The following is a 20,001-nucleotide window of genomic DNA, read 5'->3' as shown; positions in this document are numbered from 1 at the left end:
CCGGTTCAGTTTGAAACGGATCGGTTTTAGGGGCGGGTTTACCCAGGTTGATGACGGTTCGGTTTACAAACAGTTTGGATCATGCCGGTTTGGTTTGAAACGGGTCGGTTTAGGGGCGGGTTTTACCCTGGTCACTGTTGGTTCGGTTTATAAACGGTACGGATCATGTCGGTTCGGTTTGAAATGGGCCGGTTTAGGGGCGGGTTTACCCCAGTCCAATGTCGGTTCGGTTTATAAACGGTTCGGATCATGCCGGTTCGGTTTATAAGCGGTTTGGGTCATGAATTCATGAATCATGATTGTTTTAAAGATCGCGTCATGACCATGATTTAATGAGTTGATACTTAGAATACAATAAATCGATAATTAAGGAAGTACAAGTACTCAATTAGATCGATCAACAAATGTTTTAAATTTTTAAGTTTTAACATATATGTTTATCGATTATACGTACATAGTTACATAGTTACATACTTAATTACTTACATACCAATGATTCAATGAGGCAATGAGCCAATGATACTATGATACCAATCGTACATTCATACCATACTACCATATGATATACATAATACATATACATTAACAATATCGTATTGAATCAATTTCAATTTCCAAACATTTGCATATCTTATAATTTATAAGTTACACACTTACACGAGATTAAATGGATTATTTATTTAGTTTGGTACTTTATTTAGATTACTAACTCAAACAACTTGATAAGTTAAATGGACGAAATGACATAATGACTAAAGTGGTGATGAAATCATTATGCAATACTAATGTACAATTAGTCAAATAATCAACGGTTAGATTGAATGCCCATGAAAAAAAAACAGTTAGATTTCATTACTTTATTAGTTACTACTCATTACTTTATTAGTTATTACTTATTACTTTATTAGACTTATTCTTATACTCTTATTACTTATTAAGTTATTAGTTTATTACATTTAAAGTCACAGACTCACAGATATATTCATATATATAGTTATACATAGAGATGTTAGATATTGATGTACATTAAGTCATTAGCTATGTCATATTGAATTCATTCAATTTTGTTTCATTTGTGTTTCTTACAATTTATAAGTATATACATAATACATATACATTAACAATATGTCAATATCGTATTGTATCAATTTCAATTTCCAAACATTTGCATTTCTTATAATTTATAAGTTACACACTTACACGAGATTAAATGAATTATTTATTTAGTTTGGTACTTTGTTTAGATTACTAATTCAAACAACTTGATAAGTTAAATGGACGAAATGACGAAATCACTAAAGTGGTGATGAAATCATTATGCAAGAGCAATACTAATGTACAGATAGTCAAATAGTCAAATGGTCAAATATACAACGGTTAGATTGAATGCCCATGAAAAACAACAGTTAGATTTCATTACTTTATTAGTTACTACTTATTACTTATTAGTTATTACTTATTACTTTATTAGTCTTACTCTTATTAGTTATTAGTTTATTACTTATTAAGTTATTATTTTATTATATTTAAAGTCACAGACTCACTGATATATTCATATATATAGTTATACACTTATACATAGAGATGTTAGATATTGATGTACATTAACGTCATTAAGTCATTAATTATGTCATATTGAATTAATTTCAATTTTGTTTCATTTGTGTTTCTTACAATTTATAAGTAATTGTAATATTAATAATAATAATAATAATAATAATAATAATAATGATAATAATATTAATAATAATAATATAATACTTATAATAAGAATATTAACATAAATTATATTAACATTCTAACAATAATAATACTATTAATAATAATAATAATAATAATAATAATAACCTCAAAATAATAATAATAATAATAATAATAATAATAATAATAATTATAGTAACCTCAAAATAATAAAATAATTAATAATAGTTTTCAAAAAAAAAATAATAATAATATATTAATATATTTTAATAAAAAAAGGAAAAAGTCTCGAAAAAAAAATAAGACCGTTGATAAAGCTGGCATGTTGCATGAACATTCTGGAACCAGACCTTTATTACTTTATTACTACCAAAAAAAAAATGAACAGTGAGATGCTGAGATTAAAAATGGACGGTTAGATTAGGAGAAGAAGTAAAACCTAAAACTAAACCTAGAGAAAACTCACTAGCACACAGGCCTCATTTGTCATTTCCTCATCTCTCTGATATTCTCAAACATCTCTCTCTCTCTCCTAACCTCCTAACCCTAGCTATCTCCCTCTTCATCTGAATCTCTCAAGCTTTCTCAAATTCTCAGTTCTCACGCCTATGAAACTCTCATTTCCTCATCTGATATTTTCATTTAGTCTTAAAATTTCAGATTTTTTTTTTGGAAGGTCTAATTCTTTTGTTCATTTATTCCGAATTGATTAATTTCTGTTTTTTTTTAGATCTGTCATATACTCATATTCTACTCACGGCAATATAAGGTATTTGTATTTTTCATTCTCATTCTAAGTTCCGATTTTTTTTTTTGTTGAAAACTTCTAATTTCCTATTTTTTGTTCTAAGTTCTGTTTTTTCTGGTTTATTGTAGATCTTTTTTCTGGATATTCTCAAACTTCGAATTTTTCTGGTATTTTTCTGGTTTTTTATAAGTTCTATTTATTCTGGTTTATGAGTTTATCTGCCTTTTTTTTTAATTTTAATTTTTTTTTTCTTTTTTTTGTAGATCTTTCATATTCTCTACTCACGGACGATATAAGGTATTTGTATTTTTCATTCTCATTCTAAGTTCCTATTATTTTTTCTAAGTTCTGTTTTTTCATTTATTATTTTGTAAATTATAATTTCTGATTTTTTTTTTGAAAGTTCTAGTTCTTTTGTTCATTTTTTGTTTTGCAATGTATATTTTGTGATTTTTTTTTTTTGATACGTAAATTTTTTTTTTTTTTTTTTTGTAGATTTGGTATTTGTATTATGGTTGTGTTATGTTGGTTGTTTTGCAATGTATAGTCGCTAGATCTTGATTTTCACAGGGAGGGGAATTGAATTATGGTTGTGTTGTGTTGTGTTGTGTTGGTTGATTTGGTTGCAATTTTTATGCGATTAACGGGTTACGGTTTTGTCTGTGTGAACATAATTCATGTGATTAATTGGTTTGAAGGGAGAAGGATTACTCTGGTTCACCTCAAATGAGTAGACACGTTTGTTTCACTTAGCTAGTGCAGCTTTCTAGTCTTTTAGAGAATTCTTATCGAAATATATTGACATTTCTGTTGAATAAGGAATTAGGGGGGTGGTAGAAGGACGAGGAGTATTTTGGCAGCTGTGAGCAGGATGCTAATGAAGAGTGGCCATAGTAATCAGTAAATGTTGTGATGTGTTGTTGAATGAGAATTAGTTTTGGCATTTACATTGATGCTAGCTGTTTTGAGAGTGGATTAATTTTATTTTTATTTTTTGTTGTTGGTGTTGTTGTTGTTGAAGGAACAACTTCTGTTTTCTTAATTTGGTTCATTTTTACTTATTGTAGCCACTACAGATGTGCATTTGCATTGAGTTAACTTATTTTCTCTAATTAACTACAATATTTGTTTTCTCTTAGGTGCTTAATTGTATTATCTAGAAGCTACACAATTTCTTCAATAAGTCCCCATTCTGCTAATCTTATTCTGCTTAAAGTTAGTACTTAAAGTTAGTATACTTGTTATGTACTTAAAATGTATACTTGTATGATTGGCTTAAAGTTGGCTTAAAGTTGGCTTAAAGTTAGTACTTAAAATGTACACATATGTCAGTCACATGAGACAATGCATGCTTAATTGCTCACTATTAGTAGAATCTGTCACTTAATTTTGGTACTTATAAATGCTGTTTTTTTTTTTTTTGTTTCAATCATGTCTTGCGAGTATGATGAATTTGACTATGAGAGGCAATCAAATTTTGATACTGTTAGCTCTCAAGCTGCCTCTGTCCCACTCCCGTTGATGATGCTAGTAATACCGGCACTATCAATCCTTCTGTTAATAAACGTCAAAGAACCGCGGGTATATGGAAGCATTACACTTTTTTTGTAAAGACGATAGGTAATGAAAAGGTAGATTATGCTCATTGTAATTTGTGTGGCAAAGAATATAAAGCACCTGGTAAAGCGAGTACTTCAACTTGTAGAGCTCATATTAATGCATGTTTGGAAAAGCATGGTCTCCAGTCCGGTAACGAATCACAATTTGATCAAAAAACTTATTTACAAAAGTTTGCTAAAGCTATTATCTGCCATGCATATCCTTTAAATATGTAGAGCATGAATATCTTAGGGAACTTCATGCATATTTGAATCCTAAGGTGCAGCATGTTTGTAGAAAAACTATGTTAAAGTATGTTATTGCTGAGCATGATAAATATAAATCCTTGTTGCATGAGTCTTTGGCTAATGTTTCTGGTAGAGTTAGCTTTACATGTGACTTGTGGACTGCATGTACTAACCGAGGCTATCTCACTTTGACTGCTCATTATGTTGATAACAGTTGGTCTCTTAGGTCTAAAATTTTAAATTTTAGATATTGTGGCCCTCCCCATACTGGTGTTGAGGTTGGAAAGTTTGTGTTTAAACTGATTAAAGAGTGGAACCTTCAAGGTAAATTTTAAATTTTAGATATTGTGGCCCTCCCCATAATGCTCGTTCTATGGATGTTATGGTTGAATATTTGAAAAAAGAATTAATGCAATGCTCTCCTCTTCCTTGTAATGGGAAATTCTTTTATGTTCGATGTTCAGCTCATGTTTTAAATCTTATTGTTCAAAGAGGTTTAAAAGAAGTTCATGAAAGTGTTGAAAAATTGCGTGAGGTTGTTAAATATATTGATGCTTCTGATTCTAGATTAAATCAATTTGAGAATGCTTTGTCTGAGTTAGACTCTGCTTTTAATGGTAAGTTATGTCTCGATGTTGTGACTCATTGGAATGCCACTTATACAATGCTCCGAAAAGCCTTAGAAGCTAAGGATGCCTTGATTCTATATACTAGTAGGTTTTTGGGTATTTCTTATAGACTTGATGCTGATGAATGGGATACCATTCAAAAAATTTGTGATTTCCATCAGCCATTTAATGATATAACTGTGTTATTTTCTGGTACCGAATATCCCACTTCTAATTTGTATTTTGTTAGTGTTTTAAAAATTGAGTACGCTATTACTCAAGCCTTTAAAGACCCTAAACTTGCACCCATGGCAGCAGTTATGCTTGAGAAGTTTGAGAGTTATTGGGAGGATTATAGTTTGATACTTTCAGTTGCTATTGCTCTTGATCCTCGTTATAAGTTGTTTCGAGTGAGACATATGTTGAACTCGTTGTATAATGATGAGGCATGCGACGAAAAGATTATGATGATTAAGGAAGCTTTTTATGACCTTTATAAATTTTATTCTACTGCATCTAATACAAGCTGCAGAAATCCTGCCTCTTCAAACACAGCTCAATCTGAAAATTCTAATCGCACGTTGAGATCTCAAAATATGTTCACGGTATTTATGTTATACAATATACTCAATATCAATGGTAGTCTTCTATTTTTATTTGTAATATCATAATTTAACTTTTATAATAAAAAATCTGTTTCAGTTGCGTGAGGTTGATGACGAATGTGATGATTCAACTAGATGCCCTCTGGCTGATCTTGAGGCATATTTGAATGGACCTCGTTCGCGATTAATTCAAGGGGAACATTTTGACGTTCTCAAGTATTGGGAATCTCAAGCTTCTTCTCTTCCTATTTTAGCTAATATGGCAAGGGATGTTTTGGCCATTCCTATTACATCGGTGGCCTCTGAATCTTCTTTTAGTTTGGGTGGTCGTATTTTGAACAAATATAGGGGTAAACTTTTTCCAAAGAATGTTGAGGCATTGGTTACCACCAAAAATTGGTGTCGTGGTTATCAAGCGGATGTTGAGGAAGACGTCCTCCTTATTGGTAAAGAGATTGAAGCCGAAAGTGCTTCATCTGCATAACTGGTATTTGTGTCTCATTGTGGTTTATTTTATCTTGAAAAATCATTGCCCTTGTCATTTATTTTCAGACTTGCTGGCAGCATTTTTCAAGACTTTTAAAATCGTTGCCCTTGTCATTTATTTTCAGACTTGCTGGCAGCATTTTTCAAGACTTTTAAAATCGTTGCCCTTGTCATTTATGTTGAGACTTAAATAGTTAAATGTATTTTGGTACTTGCTGGCAGCATTTCTCAAGTTTTTATTAAAACAACCATTGCTCAGTGATGTAAATCTGAGAGCAATTTTAAAAAAACAAAAGCTATAATTTTGAAGTTGCTTGAACTTGTTATGAGCTGCTGCCTGCTGGTAGTGCTTTTGCCTTTTGGTTGTTGTCTCTGCTGAGTTGTTGCTGCTGTTGTTTTGTTGCTGTTGTTTCTTATGCTTGCTGCTGTTTTGTTGCTGCTGTTTCTTATGCTTGCTGTTTTAATTTTTCTTGAATCATCGTTGCCCTTGTCATTTATGTTGAGACTTCAATGTATATGTACTTGCTGGCAGCATTTTTCAAGTTTTAAGTTAAAACAGCCATTGCTCAGTGATGATACGATAAACGTAAATCTGAGAGCAATTTTGAAAAACAAAAATAAGTTCCTGCTGAGTCCCTTCTGCTTATATTATTCCTTGCTTCTGATAAGTTGATGATCTGTTATTGCGTGTGCTGGTTCCTGCTTGTTGCTGCTATTTCCTCTGCTCTTGGGTGCTGTGCTGCTGCTTCAAGATTTTGCTCCCAAATCACTCACATTCTCACTCCTCCCTTCATATTATCATGTATCATTTTTTGCAACCCTAAACTTGATGATATTTCAGTTGATAAATCTGAAATCTAATCTGGGTAGTAGTGATAGTAGTTTCATTATGTATTGGTATATGTATTGTGAATTTTAATCAATGAAAATGGTGACTTTTTTTAATTGCTTGTTGATATTACTCGAATTTTAATGCTATTTATCTGCTGGATTTGTGGTAATGTTATGAAATAATTGTGGCTACAGATTTGGGATGCCTCCGTATTTATTAAAATTCTTTTACTTAATATCTGGTTTAATTTAAGAAAAGCTAAAAAAATGTGTTTTATAAACATTTTAGTCCTCCCCTTTACAAAATACTTGTATAAGAAAGTTTTATAAAGTGATAATGTGAATGATTGTACGCCTTATTGACTAGTACAGTAATATTCTAATGCTTATGCCACTTGTGTAACGCAATCTCATACATCTCCAATCTTATGTTACCTTTGAGGCTTTGAGTGTTATTGGATGATCATGAATATCAAGGAACAATGAAGATAATTTGGGTGGACTAGCATTATTACTGGAATGAAAATGATACAAATGATATATCTTGTAATTAAAATAAATAAGTAATCTAAAACGATATTAATAATGTCGTTGGCCTAGATCTAGGTAATATAAACCTTTGTATAATCCTAAGCCGTTTGATTAGATCTACATTTATTAACATTAATTGTATTTACTATTTAGCCATTTAGGTTATAAATAATTCAGTTTGAATTAAGCAGTTTGTAATCGGATCAGTTTAAACAGGTTAGCGGATTATAACGGTACGGTTTATACGTGCGGTTTAAACGGTTTCGGTTCATAAACAGGTCGGTTTAAACGGTTAGCGGGTTACAAATGGTTCGGTTTAAACGGTTTTTTTTTTCGGTTTAAACGGTTTCGGTTTATAAACGGTTCGGGTCATTAACGGGTTTATATACCATTCGGTTCGGTTTCGTTTCGGTTCGGATTTGCGCAGTTTGGTTTGTTATCGGTTTACGGTCCGTAACGGGTTGACATTGAGCGGTTCAATTCGGTTTCGGTTTGATATTGAACGGTTCAGTTCGATTTTCGGTTTATATTTATCGGTTTATAAACGGATCGGTCCGTGATGGTTCGGTTCGGTAACGGGCGGTTTCACGGTTCGGTTTGAAAAGTCCCACCCCTATGTGTGACTAGATCCTACAAAGTAGTCACTAGTCAGAAACGTGACATTAGGCCCACTTACCTTTGGGCTTACACTGTCCTATTGCATTAGCTAGACTTTACTATAATAAATAAAAAAATTCTTGACTCAAGATCAATCAAATGATCTAATATGCTCGGGAGTTTAGTTCCTAACTCTCATTATGTAGCCAAATTATGATTCAGTTTATGTTAGTTGGCTTTATTTTCTCATTTATAGCCTCATCCTGATGCCACTGAAGTACTCCAATTTAATGAGTTTAGAAATCTGGGATGGTTAATTGATGGATTGAAGAGAAACTTGAGGCCCAATGACAGATAGGATGTTCCTTGACCCCAGCCGAGACTACGTATAGTTAGAATCATGTACACAAAATTTGAACTCATATCTTACATACCAGCTCGAATGGCTAAATAAAGCTCACGCGTCATGCCCACTAAATCTATAGCTAAAATGACTACCACATTCATCTGTTTCACCAAGAGTGAAATCAACAACATTGCAGGCCTCATCAACATTTTAGTTCTTTACTTTTGTGAGCCTGAAATCAATGTAAAATCAATCAAGAACACACCCCATTTACCCGAATTGCTAAACGTTTCAACATTCAGTGGAAACCTATACATTATTTGCAGCACCAACAGGCACTTAACAACCAAGTCCTCTTTTTTTCAAGGAATACCCTGAACCAAAAGAAAAGAGGCTCTAGAGTAGTAACATCACTACTTCTAATTTGTAAACCCTAAAAAAGCAAAAGAAATACAAAAAAAGCTTTGACAATTGAGAACACAACACTTATTACATGAATATACAATCAATCAGATCCAGTTGACTAAGACTACAAAAAATGATGGAGCTTCAATTTGACTAAGAAATAAACAACCAACACCACAAATGATCAATAATTCAAAAGGGAATATTTGGCCCTCAAAACAATTTTCCCTTTATCCACGCCAAGCTTGGCACCGGTTACTAACCAGTGACCAGGTAAATCTTGTGGCCCTTTTAACATCTCTGTCGAGTCTACTAGTTTTGCAAGCTTTGCTGCAGCACCGCCGCTGTCTAATCTCTTATCTTCGGGAGTTTGTTCATTAGATAAAGTACCATCTGCTTTATGCAAAGCAGTAAAATTTGAAGGGGTATGGTCCCATACAGATCGTCTTATGGTGCAACCCGGTACCTTTGAAAACAGGAGTTTGAGATACAGCACACTTTTAACACCAAAATCCCAAACTCCAAGTTGGGCTCCTGTTACAATATGTACACCAGAAAGATCGACAATGCAAGTCTCTTTATATTCTATAGGAGCAGTGCTTACATGAGAGAAGTGCTTCCATTTAATAGGTTCAAACCAACGGCTATCTTGTTCCTCAGGTCCTTGCCATTTTTGTGCACCAATAGCCATGTGGGAATCCCAGTGGGGTTGGAGGATTTTCGGGAGTGAAACTAGGTGCTGGAGATGGATGGCAAGGCGGTTTTGCTTGGCACCTTCAAGGCTAAGCCTCAGACCAGTTACTGGTTTACGCCCAACTGTCACCTGTTGAATTTTATCATGGATTGTTTGTCAGAGTAAATTTTGAAATAAAAAGAGCAATCTTATTCTTATATTGCAATAGTTTAAAGGGTAAACTATTTGGAAATGTCCATAATAGAAGGATGTGAATGTCAGTGGTCACCATATCTGGTTCGCCAAAAGACCTTACCATATGATCTCATACATTACATGTATGTTTTAAAATATTCATGCCATTATTCCCTGGAAGACTGGATATTTTGGGAGTCATTTTCTACGCAGTTATTATAATGCTAGACATTTGCAGGTATTGCAACTCTACGCTATTTATTTAACAGAATAAATATCAGACATAGTTATCATACTATGAATCACACGCTCATACATCAGATTTCTTTCTTTGAGTTATAGATCAAGTCTCTTCCTAATCATCAATAACAAAATTTTAAAAAAATAAAAAAAAATAAATAAAAAAAATAAAAAATGTTAATAAGAAAACCCATTTTTTATACAAGAAAGGACTGCTATCAAAAGATTCAAAGAACATATCGATATATCATTATATCATGAGAATCTCAGAATAGACAAGTTACCTGCTCAGGGCTGATATAAAGTTTGGGACCCATCAAGCTGAAATGAAGTGATTGACAAACAGGCTCTTTTCTTTGCAGATTGCTTTGTTCAGGTGCCCAGACTCGAGGTATTTGAAATTCTAAAAAGTACTGTAGATCTTCAAGAGGTGGCTTGTCTAACAAAATCAAAAATATAATTCAATAATGTAAAATGCAGAATAACTTTTCCTCTCCCATAGTAGCTCGGATACACATCTAAACATCTACTCTACAAAGAATATGATACAACAAAGAATGCACATAAGGACGATAATTGCTATATGATTGGCCACTTTTCTGAGATAAAAAATTTGCATACGTCAAAGTGAACTTTATTTTACATTTTTTTTAACAGTTACGGTAAATATTGAGGGTTATCCCATTATCTAAATTCTCTTCTACCGGAATGTGAAATTGGATGCTCTAGAGCTACAAGGTAGCACAGGAAATTAGTTTACATTATGCAGCTAAGTACAGATTATTGGAATCTCAGATACAAAAAGTTGGGAGTTAAAAGTTAATCATGTATGTTACTCCCTCCGCCCCAAAATTATATTCCATATTGACTAAAAAAAGCTAAATAATCAGGATAAGAAATTTTATGCTGGAAATATTGTTCTAGCAAAAGTAACCTTGTAAAATATCTAATGAAATTATTGATGAATGATACATACAAATATCTAAGAACATTAGCTGTGACATCTCAAATTAGAAAGGACAAATATTAGTACGGGACAGAGGCAGTGATTATTTCAGATGGGATCCTATTTTTCTCCAAACAGACTTGGTTGCAGGTCATAGGAACATGAAAATAAGCATTCTCTAATCTCTATACGAAATACCCAGCTAATTCTTTGTTGTTACAGTATGGAATCATGGTGCTGGTAAAAACATACAAGTCTCTATAGTATGCTGAGTTACTGATGATTGTTACATATGACAACAATTTATCGTAATGAAGAATGCTTTAAGCAAAGTGTGGTAGTCCTATAAAACTTAAAGAACGAAAAACTACATAAAACTAGAAGGAATGAAATACAGAATTTAAATGGAAAATTAAGTAGATGTGACTTGTGAAGAGAACCTTACACTCCAAATAGAGCTCAATAGCATGGGCTAAATGTTTAAGACCAGGTACTCCTTCAAGAAGAGAGACTATAGGTTCAAAAGTCATGTCAATTACATCCGGTGATAAGTAGACAGTCTCTGCCCACTTGATGGAACTCTGCTCAAGATCGTCGCCTCCTCTTCTTCTAAAAATAACAGTAACATCCTGCAAGATTATATTTATTTATCACATTCTGATACTCTGCCCACTTTAGTTTAGTAAGTAACTTAGAGGCACAAGGAGGAAAATAAGAACTCCTTCCTCCTCTCTTCCATTGAAAATTAAGAAAGAGGGAGAGAGAGAGAGACACTCCTCACAAGAAACACACCCAGAATAAAAACTGCACCTACTATATCTCTTTTTTTTTTTTTTTTTTTTTTTTTTTGAGGGGAACTGATCAAGAAAAATAAATAAAAAAAAATTATTTTGTTTGAGCAAAGCAGGTAAGCAGCAATACTAGCCTTGTCCTTGTATTTCAGAGGGGAAGCATTAGGCTGGCCTCTCAAGTCTGTAAATCTCTGATCCCCAATGTCTTTCATATAATTCTCAATATCCGATGCTGACAAAAGTGATGATTGGTCTTGTCGGACATAAACTACATCCCGCCCACCAATGGTTGCAGATTTAACAACATGGGTACCAAAATTTTCAATAAAACTGAAAAAGAAGAAAAAGAAAACTCAAATGAGCTATCAATCGGAAACCTCATCCCCAAGTTTCTAGCAAAAAAACAAGGGATATCAGCAGAATATAAATGTTTGCCATATCATTTCAATACCAAACATTTTTAACATAAAGTAAATCACACAAACATGATTACAAGGGTGATTGTATGTGTGTGTGTGTGTGTGTTTCCATCTTTCTATAAGAGAACTGGTCCTGAAATAAGTTGCTAAAACACTAGATGGCAAGAGTATTACAGATGGTCATGCCTTTGGAACAAACAATAAATCTATCAGGCATCGTTATAGAAATTAATTTCTTATGAGAAGATTGAGAATCTAATAAGTTGTCACTTATTCCTGATGATACTCCATGAAAACATGCAGACTGATGATACTTCTTGTTACTTTAATACCATTCACTATCCTTAAAAAGAGCATCAATGATTGCATTGGATTTAAGAACATGATGTTCTTTTCTGATTTTAAATTTATATGTTCTTTTCCCTCAATTTATGATGGACTTTTGGTCCCCCTACTTTGCATCTTTCTATTGATGTTCAGAGTATAGTCATAATTCAACCTCAACCGCAGATAAAAAAATAAAAAAAAGAAAACACCTTCGTTTCAAATTATTTGCCATGATTTTACATGAAGTGTGAGTAAAAAATGCCTAACCGTTACAAATAAATTGACAAGGTGTGGTAATACCCATCATTATTTTGTGATTTCAGCTGCACGGGAGACTAATCAACTTCCTAGGATAGGACATTGAAAAAATAACAGAATTATCCATTTCAAGTTTTTTTTTTTTTAATATACATACAAAATCACTTATGAATTTATGACTGTAATTAGTTACTAGATTATTATTTGCAAAAACCATTAGTAAAGTGCACTACAATCAAGATTAGGTGAAAGTAAAATTATGCATATTGAGGAAAATAACTTAATTTCTAGGGCATACACATAATTCAAGCATCAGTCATGCCCAACAATAATTCTGAACTTTTTCTGATAGGTGCTATAGTCAATCAGTGATAAAATTAGGATTAAGCAATCATCTGAAAATCTCAAAGGAACAAATATAAACTCAATATACCTTGTGATTGTTTTGAAAAGTTTTTAGGCATCTACCCTCTTCACCTGATTATTGCTGAACTAATATTATTTTTACTGAACTTATATTATTTTTGCTCAACTTTAATTATTTTTACAAATTAAACTTATTTTTATTGAATATTATTTTCAGTAAGATCTTACAAGGCCTTACTAGAAAAGAAAAGATTGTTATATACACTCGGGTGCACGGTACACCCGGAACATTTTGTTCACATTTTGATGATTGTTTTCATTTAATTATTAAATGAAGAGCAAAAACTAACTTTGAGTTAATTGGGTGCACGGTACACCTGAGTGTATATAAAATATTTCACTAGAAAGGGGGGAGGGAGGGAATGGCCATTCAATTAACCAATTTTTGCAAAAGATAACCAACCAGAATAGACACAACTTCTAAGTTAAATAAGGTAGGCAAAAGAGAAGTAACATACTAAAAGAAATAGCTTCCACAAGCACAAGCACAATCAATAATACAAGTGAGCTTTAATTAGTTAAGATCAAAGATTGTAAACCATGATTATAATTCATTTCCTTACAGATAAAAAAAAAAAAAAAAATAGTATGATGAATTGATGATTATAACATAATATCAACTCCTAGTAATTATTTTAAACACGTAACTTAGTACTAGAGTGGTGTGCATTGAAGACCATGAAAAATCAAGTGGAACAACTACTACCTCTACTAGTCTACTCAGGCTTGACAACATGTTGACTTTTGCACTATTTACAGGTCTCACATTGACCATAATTTTTTAAATAACATATTAAAACAATGCTAGTATATAAGATGGAATTAGACTTATCTTAATGTATAACATATTGTAATTCTTTCTAAAAGGTAGTTGAACATATTAATGGTTAAAGTCGTGCATTGGTAAGCATGTTAGTCAACCTATCACATCCAACTTAAGGCTTTGTTCTCTTCACCTGAATAAAGTGTTCAGAGAAGTCGTGCCGTGCATTGGTAAGCATGTTAGTTTGGTATGGTATGAATATTTCAAATCTAGTTTGATGTGATTGCCTTGGTAACTTTGACCTTAATTGTACGTCTATAAAAAAAACATATCAAGTGGAAAAATTGTATTAAACCACCCCTCAAATCACCTAATATTGATTTTACCACCTCTTTTTTTAATTTTAAATAACCTTAAAAAATATATATATATATATATTAGAAATCGCCACCTCTTAACAAAAAGTTATCAATTTTCGTGCCAAAACTTAGTCTATTAAGGTTTTGGGGGTCACTTTGTCCCTTAGAATCCGATTTGAGGTCAAAACACCCAAAAAAGTATCAAAAATGCCTCATTTTGAAATTTTCACGCAAATCGAGGTAATTTTAAACATCCAAAACGAGTCATTTTCAATTAAAAAAAAAAAAATTCAATTCTGACCTCAAATATTAACCCAAAGGACAACAGTGACCCCAAAACATTAATAGACCAAGTTTTGGCATGAAAATCAATGTTATTTGAAAAAATGGAACTAAATATAAAGAGGTAGTGATTGCTAAATTTTTTTATTTTAAGGGGTGGTAATTTAAAATAAACAAAAAAAGGGTAGTAAAATCAATTTTAGGTGCTTTGAAGGGTGGTTATTTACAATTTCTCCTTATAAGTGGAATCATGTTAGGTTCGTCTCAAAGTGTATTTTCAAATATACAATCTTCATAACTTTTACAAAAACAAAATTAAAGATACATGGGTTAGGTTCGCCTCAACGTGTATTTTCAAATATACACTCTTCATAACTTTTACAAAAACGAAATTAAAGATACATGGCAATAAGCAAGCGGAATTAAGATTTGATCCGGTGAATATTCTGATGTAGTCATAGTTCTAACAAGAATAAGTAATAAGAATAAGGTGAAGAGAATAAAGCCTAAAACAAAGTGAGTAGCTTAGGAAGAGACAATAAAAAGGTACACATAATGCACAATCAAAGTAAATATCAGGTAGTGAATTTTGTCCATTACCAAGAAACTAAAATAGAGAAAGAAGAGCATGTACCACAAATAAATGATAATGAATCAAAATGGAAATCTAGAAAGCACGAAACGAAATTACAGAATATGATACCCAAAGATTTGAACACTTTTCACTAGGGACGACAATCTAGTCCGAACCTTGGTTCAATCTGATCCGAAGAAAAAGATCTGAGCCGGATCCGAGAAATAATAATTCAATTTCGACTTGGTATTACCGAATTCGACCCCGAGTCGGAGGAGGGTGGGAATCGTATTCTTCCAACTTATCAGATCCGCATCCGACTATTAAATATACTTACATATTTTTTATTATTCAATTAATGGATTTATAGGTTTTTGACATTGATTAAATATTTGGTTGTTGATAATTAGGTCAAAATAAGTGGGAGAGTCGGAGTTAAAGTCTGTCAGATTGGTGTCAGAGTTGGAGGCGAATGCTGCGATTTATAGTCAGATCGGAGTCAAATGTGAAAGTCGGAGTCGGAGGCGGAGTATAAATCTGACAGCTTCTACGGTCGGAGTCAGATTTTGCATAATCCAATCCAAATCCAACCCTTTGTCATCCCTAATTTTCACTTTCATTTGTCTTTAGACAGATAGACACTTCATTTTTGGTATGGTCCTACCAAATACCAATTATCAATTATTAATTACCTTTCTTGTGGACCCACTATCTCCTTTTTAACACCTATGTTAAAATTAAAACAATCATACAAATACCCCACTAAAGCACCAACTCCCATCACATATATTTTTCTATTAAAATAACAATAGATAATCAAACAACTTATCTCCTATAACTATGTGATACCACTGATATATGTTAAAAGTAATGTGGGACAGAAGGATTAACTAATGTTACTTGCCTTGCCAGAGCAGGAGGATCCCAGGTGTAAGGAACTGCAGCTTTAATTTCATCCTTCAAAGCTAATTGCGATTTCAATTGAAGTTTGTACAAGGGTATGAAATAACCCAGCGTTGCAAGGGATTTAGTAGCTGCTGCATCAGCTTGCCAATTACCACTAAAATTAAACATGGCATTAAAGCTTCCAAGGGGTATACTTCCAGTCAATCCTGACTTCTTATTGAAATGCTCTGACATCTGAATGAAAACATGAAAACAGTTTTTATTACAAATTAATTAAATATTCAGCCATATATGAATATTCCGTATTACAAAATATGTCCAAATAGCACCATTGTCAAATAATAAAGTAGAAATTTTAAAAAAATTCAGCTCCACTTAGGCCATGACAACTTAAAAGAAACAGAAACGTCTCAAGAAAAAACTGATCAGCATAAGATTTTCAAAAGAGATTAGAAAATTGCTGAAACCAGAGGACTTGAAAACACCTTTTCCATAATGGATTCACATGGAATAATAGCTGATTTTAAAGCCAGGTAGTCTGCTGGTTAAATAAAAGAATATACAGAGAGTTTCAGGATTTTTACTAATCCTGCTTTGGTGGGAAGAATTAGGACACTTTCGGAGTGTTACGGATAGTAAGTTCGGTCTGTCACTGCAATTAAACCGGGGCTTGCTAGCTATAGGCCAATGCTACCAAGCCAGAAGTAGATGGAAATCTATGCAGATTTTGCCATTACGGAATCAAAGAAAACAGTATGATTCATCAACTCTGATAAGTAGCTCATATGGTTGATTTTGTTTCTAAATGAAGAAATCTTGTGAGATGGTCAATCCAGACTTCTTTGCAGTTGTCTTGTCAGAACTCAAAACTGGGTTAAAGCTTGAAGAAGTCAATGTTACATTTCTACCTACGATATGACGAATCCTGCTGACAGGGTGATCCTTCTCAATAATACCAGAGCTCAGTTGCTTATGTGGCAAAATACTGATTCAGACTTCTCCAAGCAGCTATTGATCATAATGCTCTACTGGCACTAGAATCTATGAAGTTCTAAGACCACAATTGAATTGGCTTGAAGAAAGCTTATGATATCTTTGAATGGGTGTATTCAAAGCAAAGATTGCTAATTCTGGGCTCAAGTTCAGTTTACAGAAAGCAATTATGCTCAATGATGACTCTACATTGTCTTTTCAAGCACAATTGGGTTGAGATAGGATGATCCCTTTTCACCCTATATGTTAGTGCTTGGCAAAGAGTACCTTAGTAGAGTGATGGATACAGTTACTAAAGATCCTAAATTCAAAATCCATTTAATATGTGACAATCTTTGCAGACAGGGTGACCCCTTCTTATCATCTAAGAGCTCAGTTGCTGATGAGGCAAACTAGCCATTCTGAGCCCTTGAGGCCACTAATCTGGCATAGGTCCAAGGCAAGGCATAAAGCTGCAATAAGGCATTGACTGATGTGCATCAGTTACAGACTACGAAACACTGGTCCAAGTTTAACAGCGTTGGACAGAACAGAGAGAACTGTTTCAATTTCAATCGCTACAAACATAATTGTTTACTTTGACAGAATCTGGAACACAATGGTCCATTAGTGGCAGATAGATAATGATTTCTGCTTAAGAGATCTTTCAAGGGCTATGTAATGTCCAAAACCATCCATCTGTCAAAAGTACATTGAAAATTGATTTGTAACATGAAGACTAAAAAAACATCTCTAGTCTATAATACTACACTTCCACTTGCTCATTTCACAGTTTGATGGGGTTTTGAAGTGAACCTTCCTTAGTCAACCACCCAAAAACCAAAACTCACAATATCTTATTAGTTATTACAGTCCATGAGCATGTGCAGATTCTATCTTTTACAAGTATTTTACTTGTTTCGGCGTAGAGAGAACCACAAGGACACTGATGTAGACAGGAATTGATACCAAGTCTCTAACCATATTTTATCTCCTCGGTAATTGGTTCAAGTGCTCAATAATAATTCTAAAACCATATTTCCCAATATCCAAATGAGAAATTCAAACTAATTAAAGGAACCCTAAGCAATGACAAACATAAACAAAAACAAGCCAAAAAAAAAAAAAACCAAAAACCTCAACATACATATACACACAGCATCAATCAAAATTCTAAAAAATACCCAGATAATAATTTCACCACAAAAGGTATAATTAAAAAAAAAAGTAAAAATTGTCACCTCATGAAAGTTACAAACAGGAGTAGCTTCCCAAGCCTTTTTCCCAGGAGAATACTCAATATCAACAGAAACATTAGGAAGAACAACATCATCAGAGATCAAAATATCCCTTTTATGATCTTCATCAATATGAATTAATCGAGACCCAGGTGCCCCTTTACAGTATAACAATCGAATATCTGAAGTAACATCAAATCCTCTTCCAACTGCTTGGATTGCATTGCTTAATGTAGTGATTAATGCATCAGATTTTGCCATTTTTGAACAGGATTGAGCTCAGATAACTTGAAGAAAGCAGCAAGAACAAAGCTTTTTAATAGATTAAAAAAAAACCAAATCAAAAAAATAATATTTGCAAGAAATCCAGGGTTTTCTAGGGATTAAAATTGAAAGAAGAGGTGGGGTAGGTTGGACTTTTGAATGTACAAAGTAATGGAATGAAGAGTTGATGTTGTTGTTGTTGTGAGGTTTTGACTGTAATAATAATGGGTTGGCTGGCGGGGTTACTCAAACGCGTTTTTAGTGAATGTGAAGTGGAAGATTCGGCGTTGACTGGTCCTCTTTTCAAACCTTCAATACTCTCTTATCAAGGAAGCAAGTTCTTCCTTTTCTTTCTTTCTTTTTTTCTTTTTGTTTTTTTAAACACTTCTTCAACAATGAACAATCCTATATGGAGGGGAGGTTTTTCTAGGTCCTTTAAGGTTTCTAGTTGTAGATGAGGTAATGAAGTTTGGAGTGAATCAAACAAGGTATTCAAACAAGTTATAACCTTCTATAACCGATAATCCTAAGCAAAACAAAGAGAAAATAAATTTGCTGACACAAGGTAGAAGTTTTCATAAATTTTTTTTAAAAAAATTAAATATTTGACATAAAAAAAAAAGAAATTAAAAAAAATTAAACAAGAAAATCCTATCTTCTCCCTTTCCTTTTCTCTTCTCACAGATCTGTTCTCATTCTTCTCATGGTTTTTCTCAATCCAGACCCCCCTTTTTCTCACCCCTCCTCTTTCTCACTTCTCTTCGCACTTGTGATCCCCTCTCTCTCATTCAATTTGGATTTTTGAGTTTCTTTTTCTCGTTCATCAGTTTCATTTGTGATTTAAGTGGTTAAATTCGACCTTAAAAATTCCAGATTTGGTGTCTTAATTGTCGAATTTGACCCTACAAAGTTATTAACTTATAAACCCATAGAAGATGAAATTTGAGATAGGTATGTTCGATATTTGTGTTTTTTTGTTTATTTTATGTGATTTTTTTTTCCTTTTTTAATTTTATTAATTTGTTATTTTTATATTTTGTTCAGTTCGATTTTTGGTTAAGTTTCGTTTTTTTTCTTTAATTTGCGTATTTTTGGGTTATTTTGGTTGTAATTATGGTGTATTTGATGTGTTTTTGGTGGTCTGCCGAGGCCTCGTGGTGGTGGTGTTGGGGAAATTGGTTAATAGGGTAACAAAGAAAGAACGAAAGGACAAATTAAACACTTCGAGGCGTGAACAAAATCACTATGTTGTCAAATGCATAACCCTATTTCACCATAGGTCAACACCAATAATAAAAATAAATAAACAATTATGTCATAACTATGTTGTCATAACCGCAACATCATATGACATATTCAAATCAATAAACTAAACCAATATTTTTATTTTTTTTGGCAAAACATCTATCCTTTCATCATGGTATTCAAGAATAATTAAATTCTTCCTCCAAAGCATGGACATCAGGAATGATAAATTCATTTCATTAATTCATCATCTACCAAAATCAGTGTCATGTATAAGATTTAATAGAACAACATATATACAAATTTTGACAAACTTCTCATTGCCATCAAATTTGTTTCATATACATACACTTATACAACTGATTTTACATGAAATTATTACACAAGACAACACCATGAAATAAAAAATCATTGTCTT

The 20,001-nt window shown here is 32.8% G+C and overlaps 1 protein-coding gene and 1 long non-coding RNA gene across 2 annotated transcripts; one reads left to right on the top strand and one right to left on the bottom strand.

Moving 5' to 3' along the window:
- The first annotated feature begins 2,428 nt into the window (after window positions 1–2,428).
- Window positions 2,429–2,823, top strand: LOC110736120. The gene is made up of 3 exons (XR_002514203.1): window positions 2,429–2,470; window positions 2,578–2,616; window positions 2,713–2,823. It is a non-coding gene; the product is annotated as an uncharacterized LOC110736120 (long non-coding RNA).
- A 5,748-nt stretch (window positions 2,824–8,571) lies between these two features.
- On the bottom strand, window positions 8,572–18,775 carry LOC110736580 (MACPF domain-containing protein CAD1-like). The gene is made up of 6 exons (XM_021916839.1): window positions 18,078–18,775; window positions 15,863–16,098; window positions 11,685–11,880; window positions 11,205–11,388; window positions 10,098–10,252; window positions 8,572–9,528 (listed from the first exon to the last, which is right to left on the bottom strand). Exons 1-6 carry the CDS (start codon window positions 18,333–18,335, stop codon window positions 8,890–8,892), a joined length of 1,668 nt encoding a protein of 555 aa, XP_021772531.1. The 5' UTR covers window positions 18,336–18,775; the 3' UTR covers window positions 8,572–8,889.
- Between the last annotated feature and the right edge of the window lie 1,226 nt (window positions 18,776–20,001).

Source organism: Chenopodium quinoa, unplaced genomic scaffold (assembly GCF_001683475.1).
Source record: "Chenopodium quinoa cultivar QQ74 unplaced genomic scaffold, ASM168347v1, whole genome shotgun sequence".
Lineage (NCBI taxonomy): Eukaryota > Viridiplantae > Streptophyta > Magnoliopsida > Caryophyllales > Amaranthaceae > Chenopodium > Chenopodium quinoa.
Note: the sequence above shows the minus strand (reverse complement) of the source record. Positions and strands in the feature narration are given on the sequence as shown.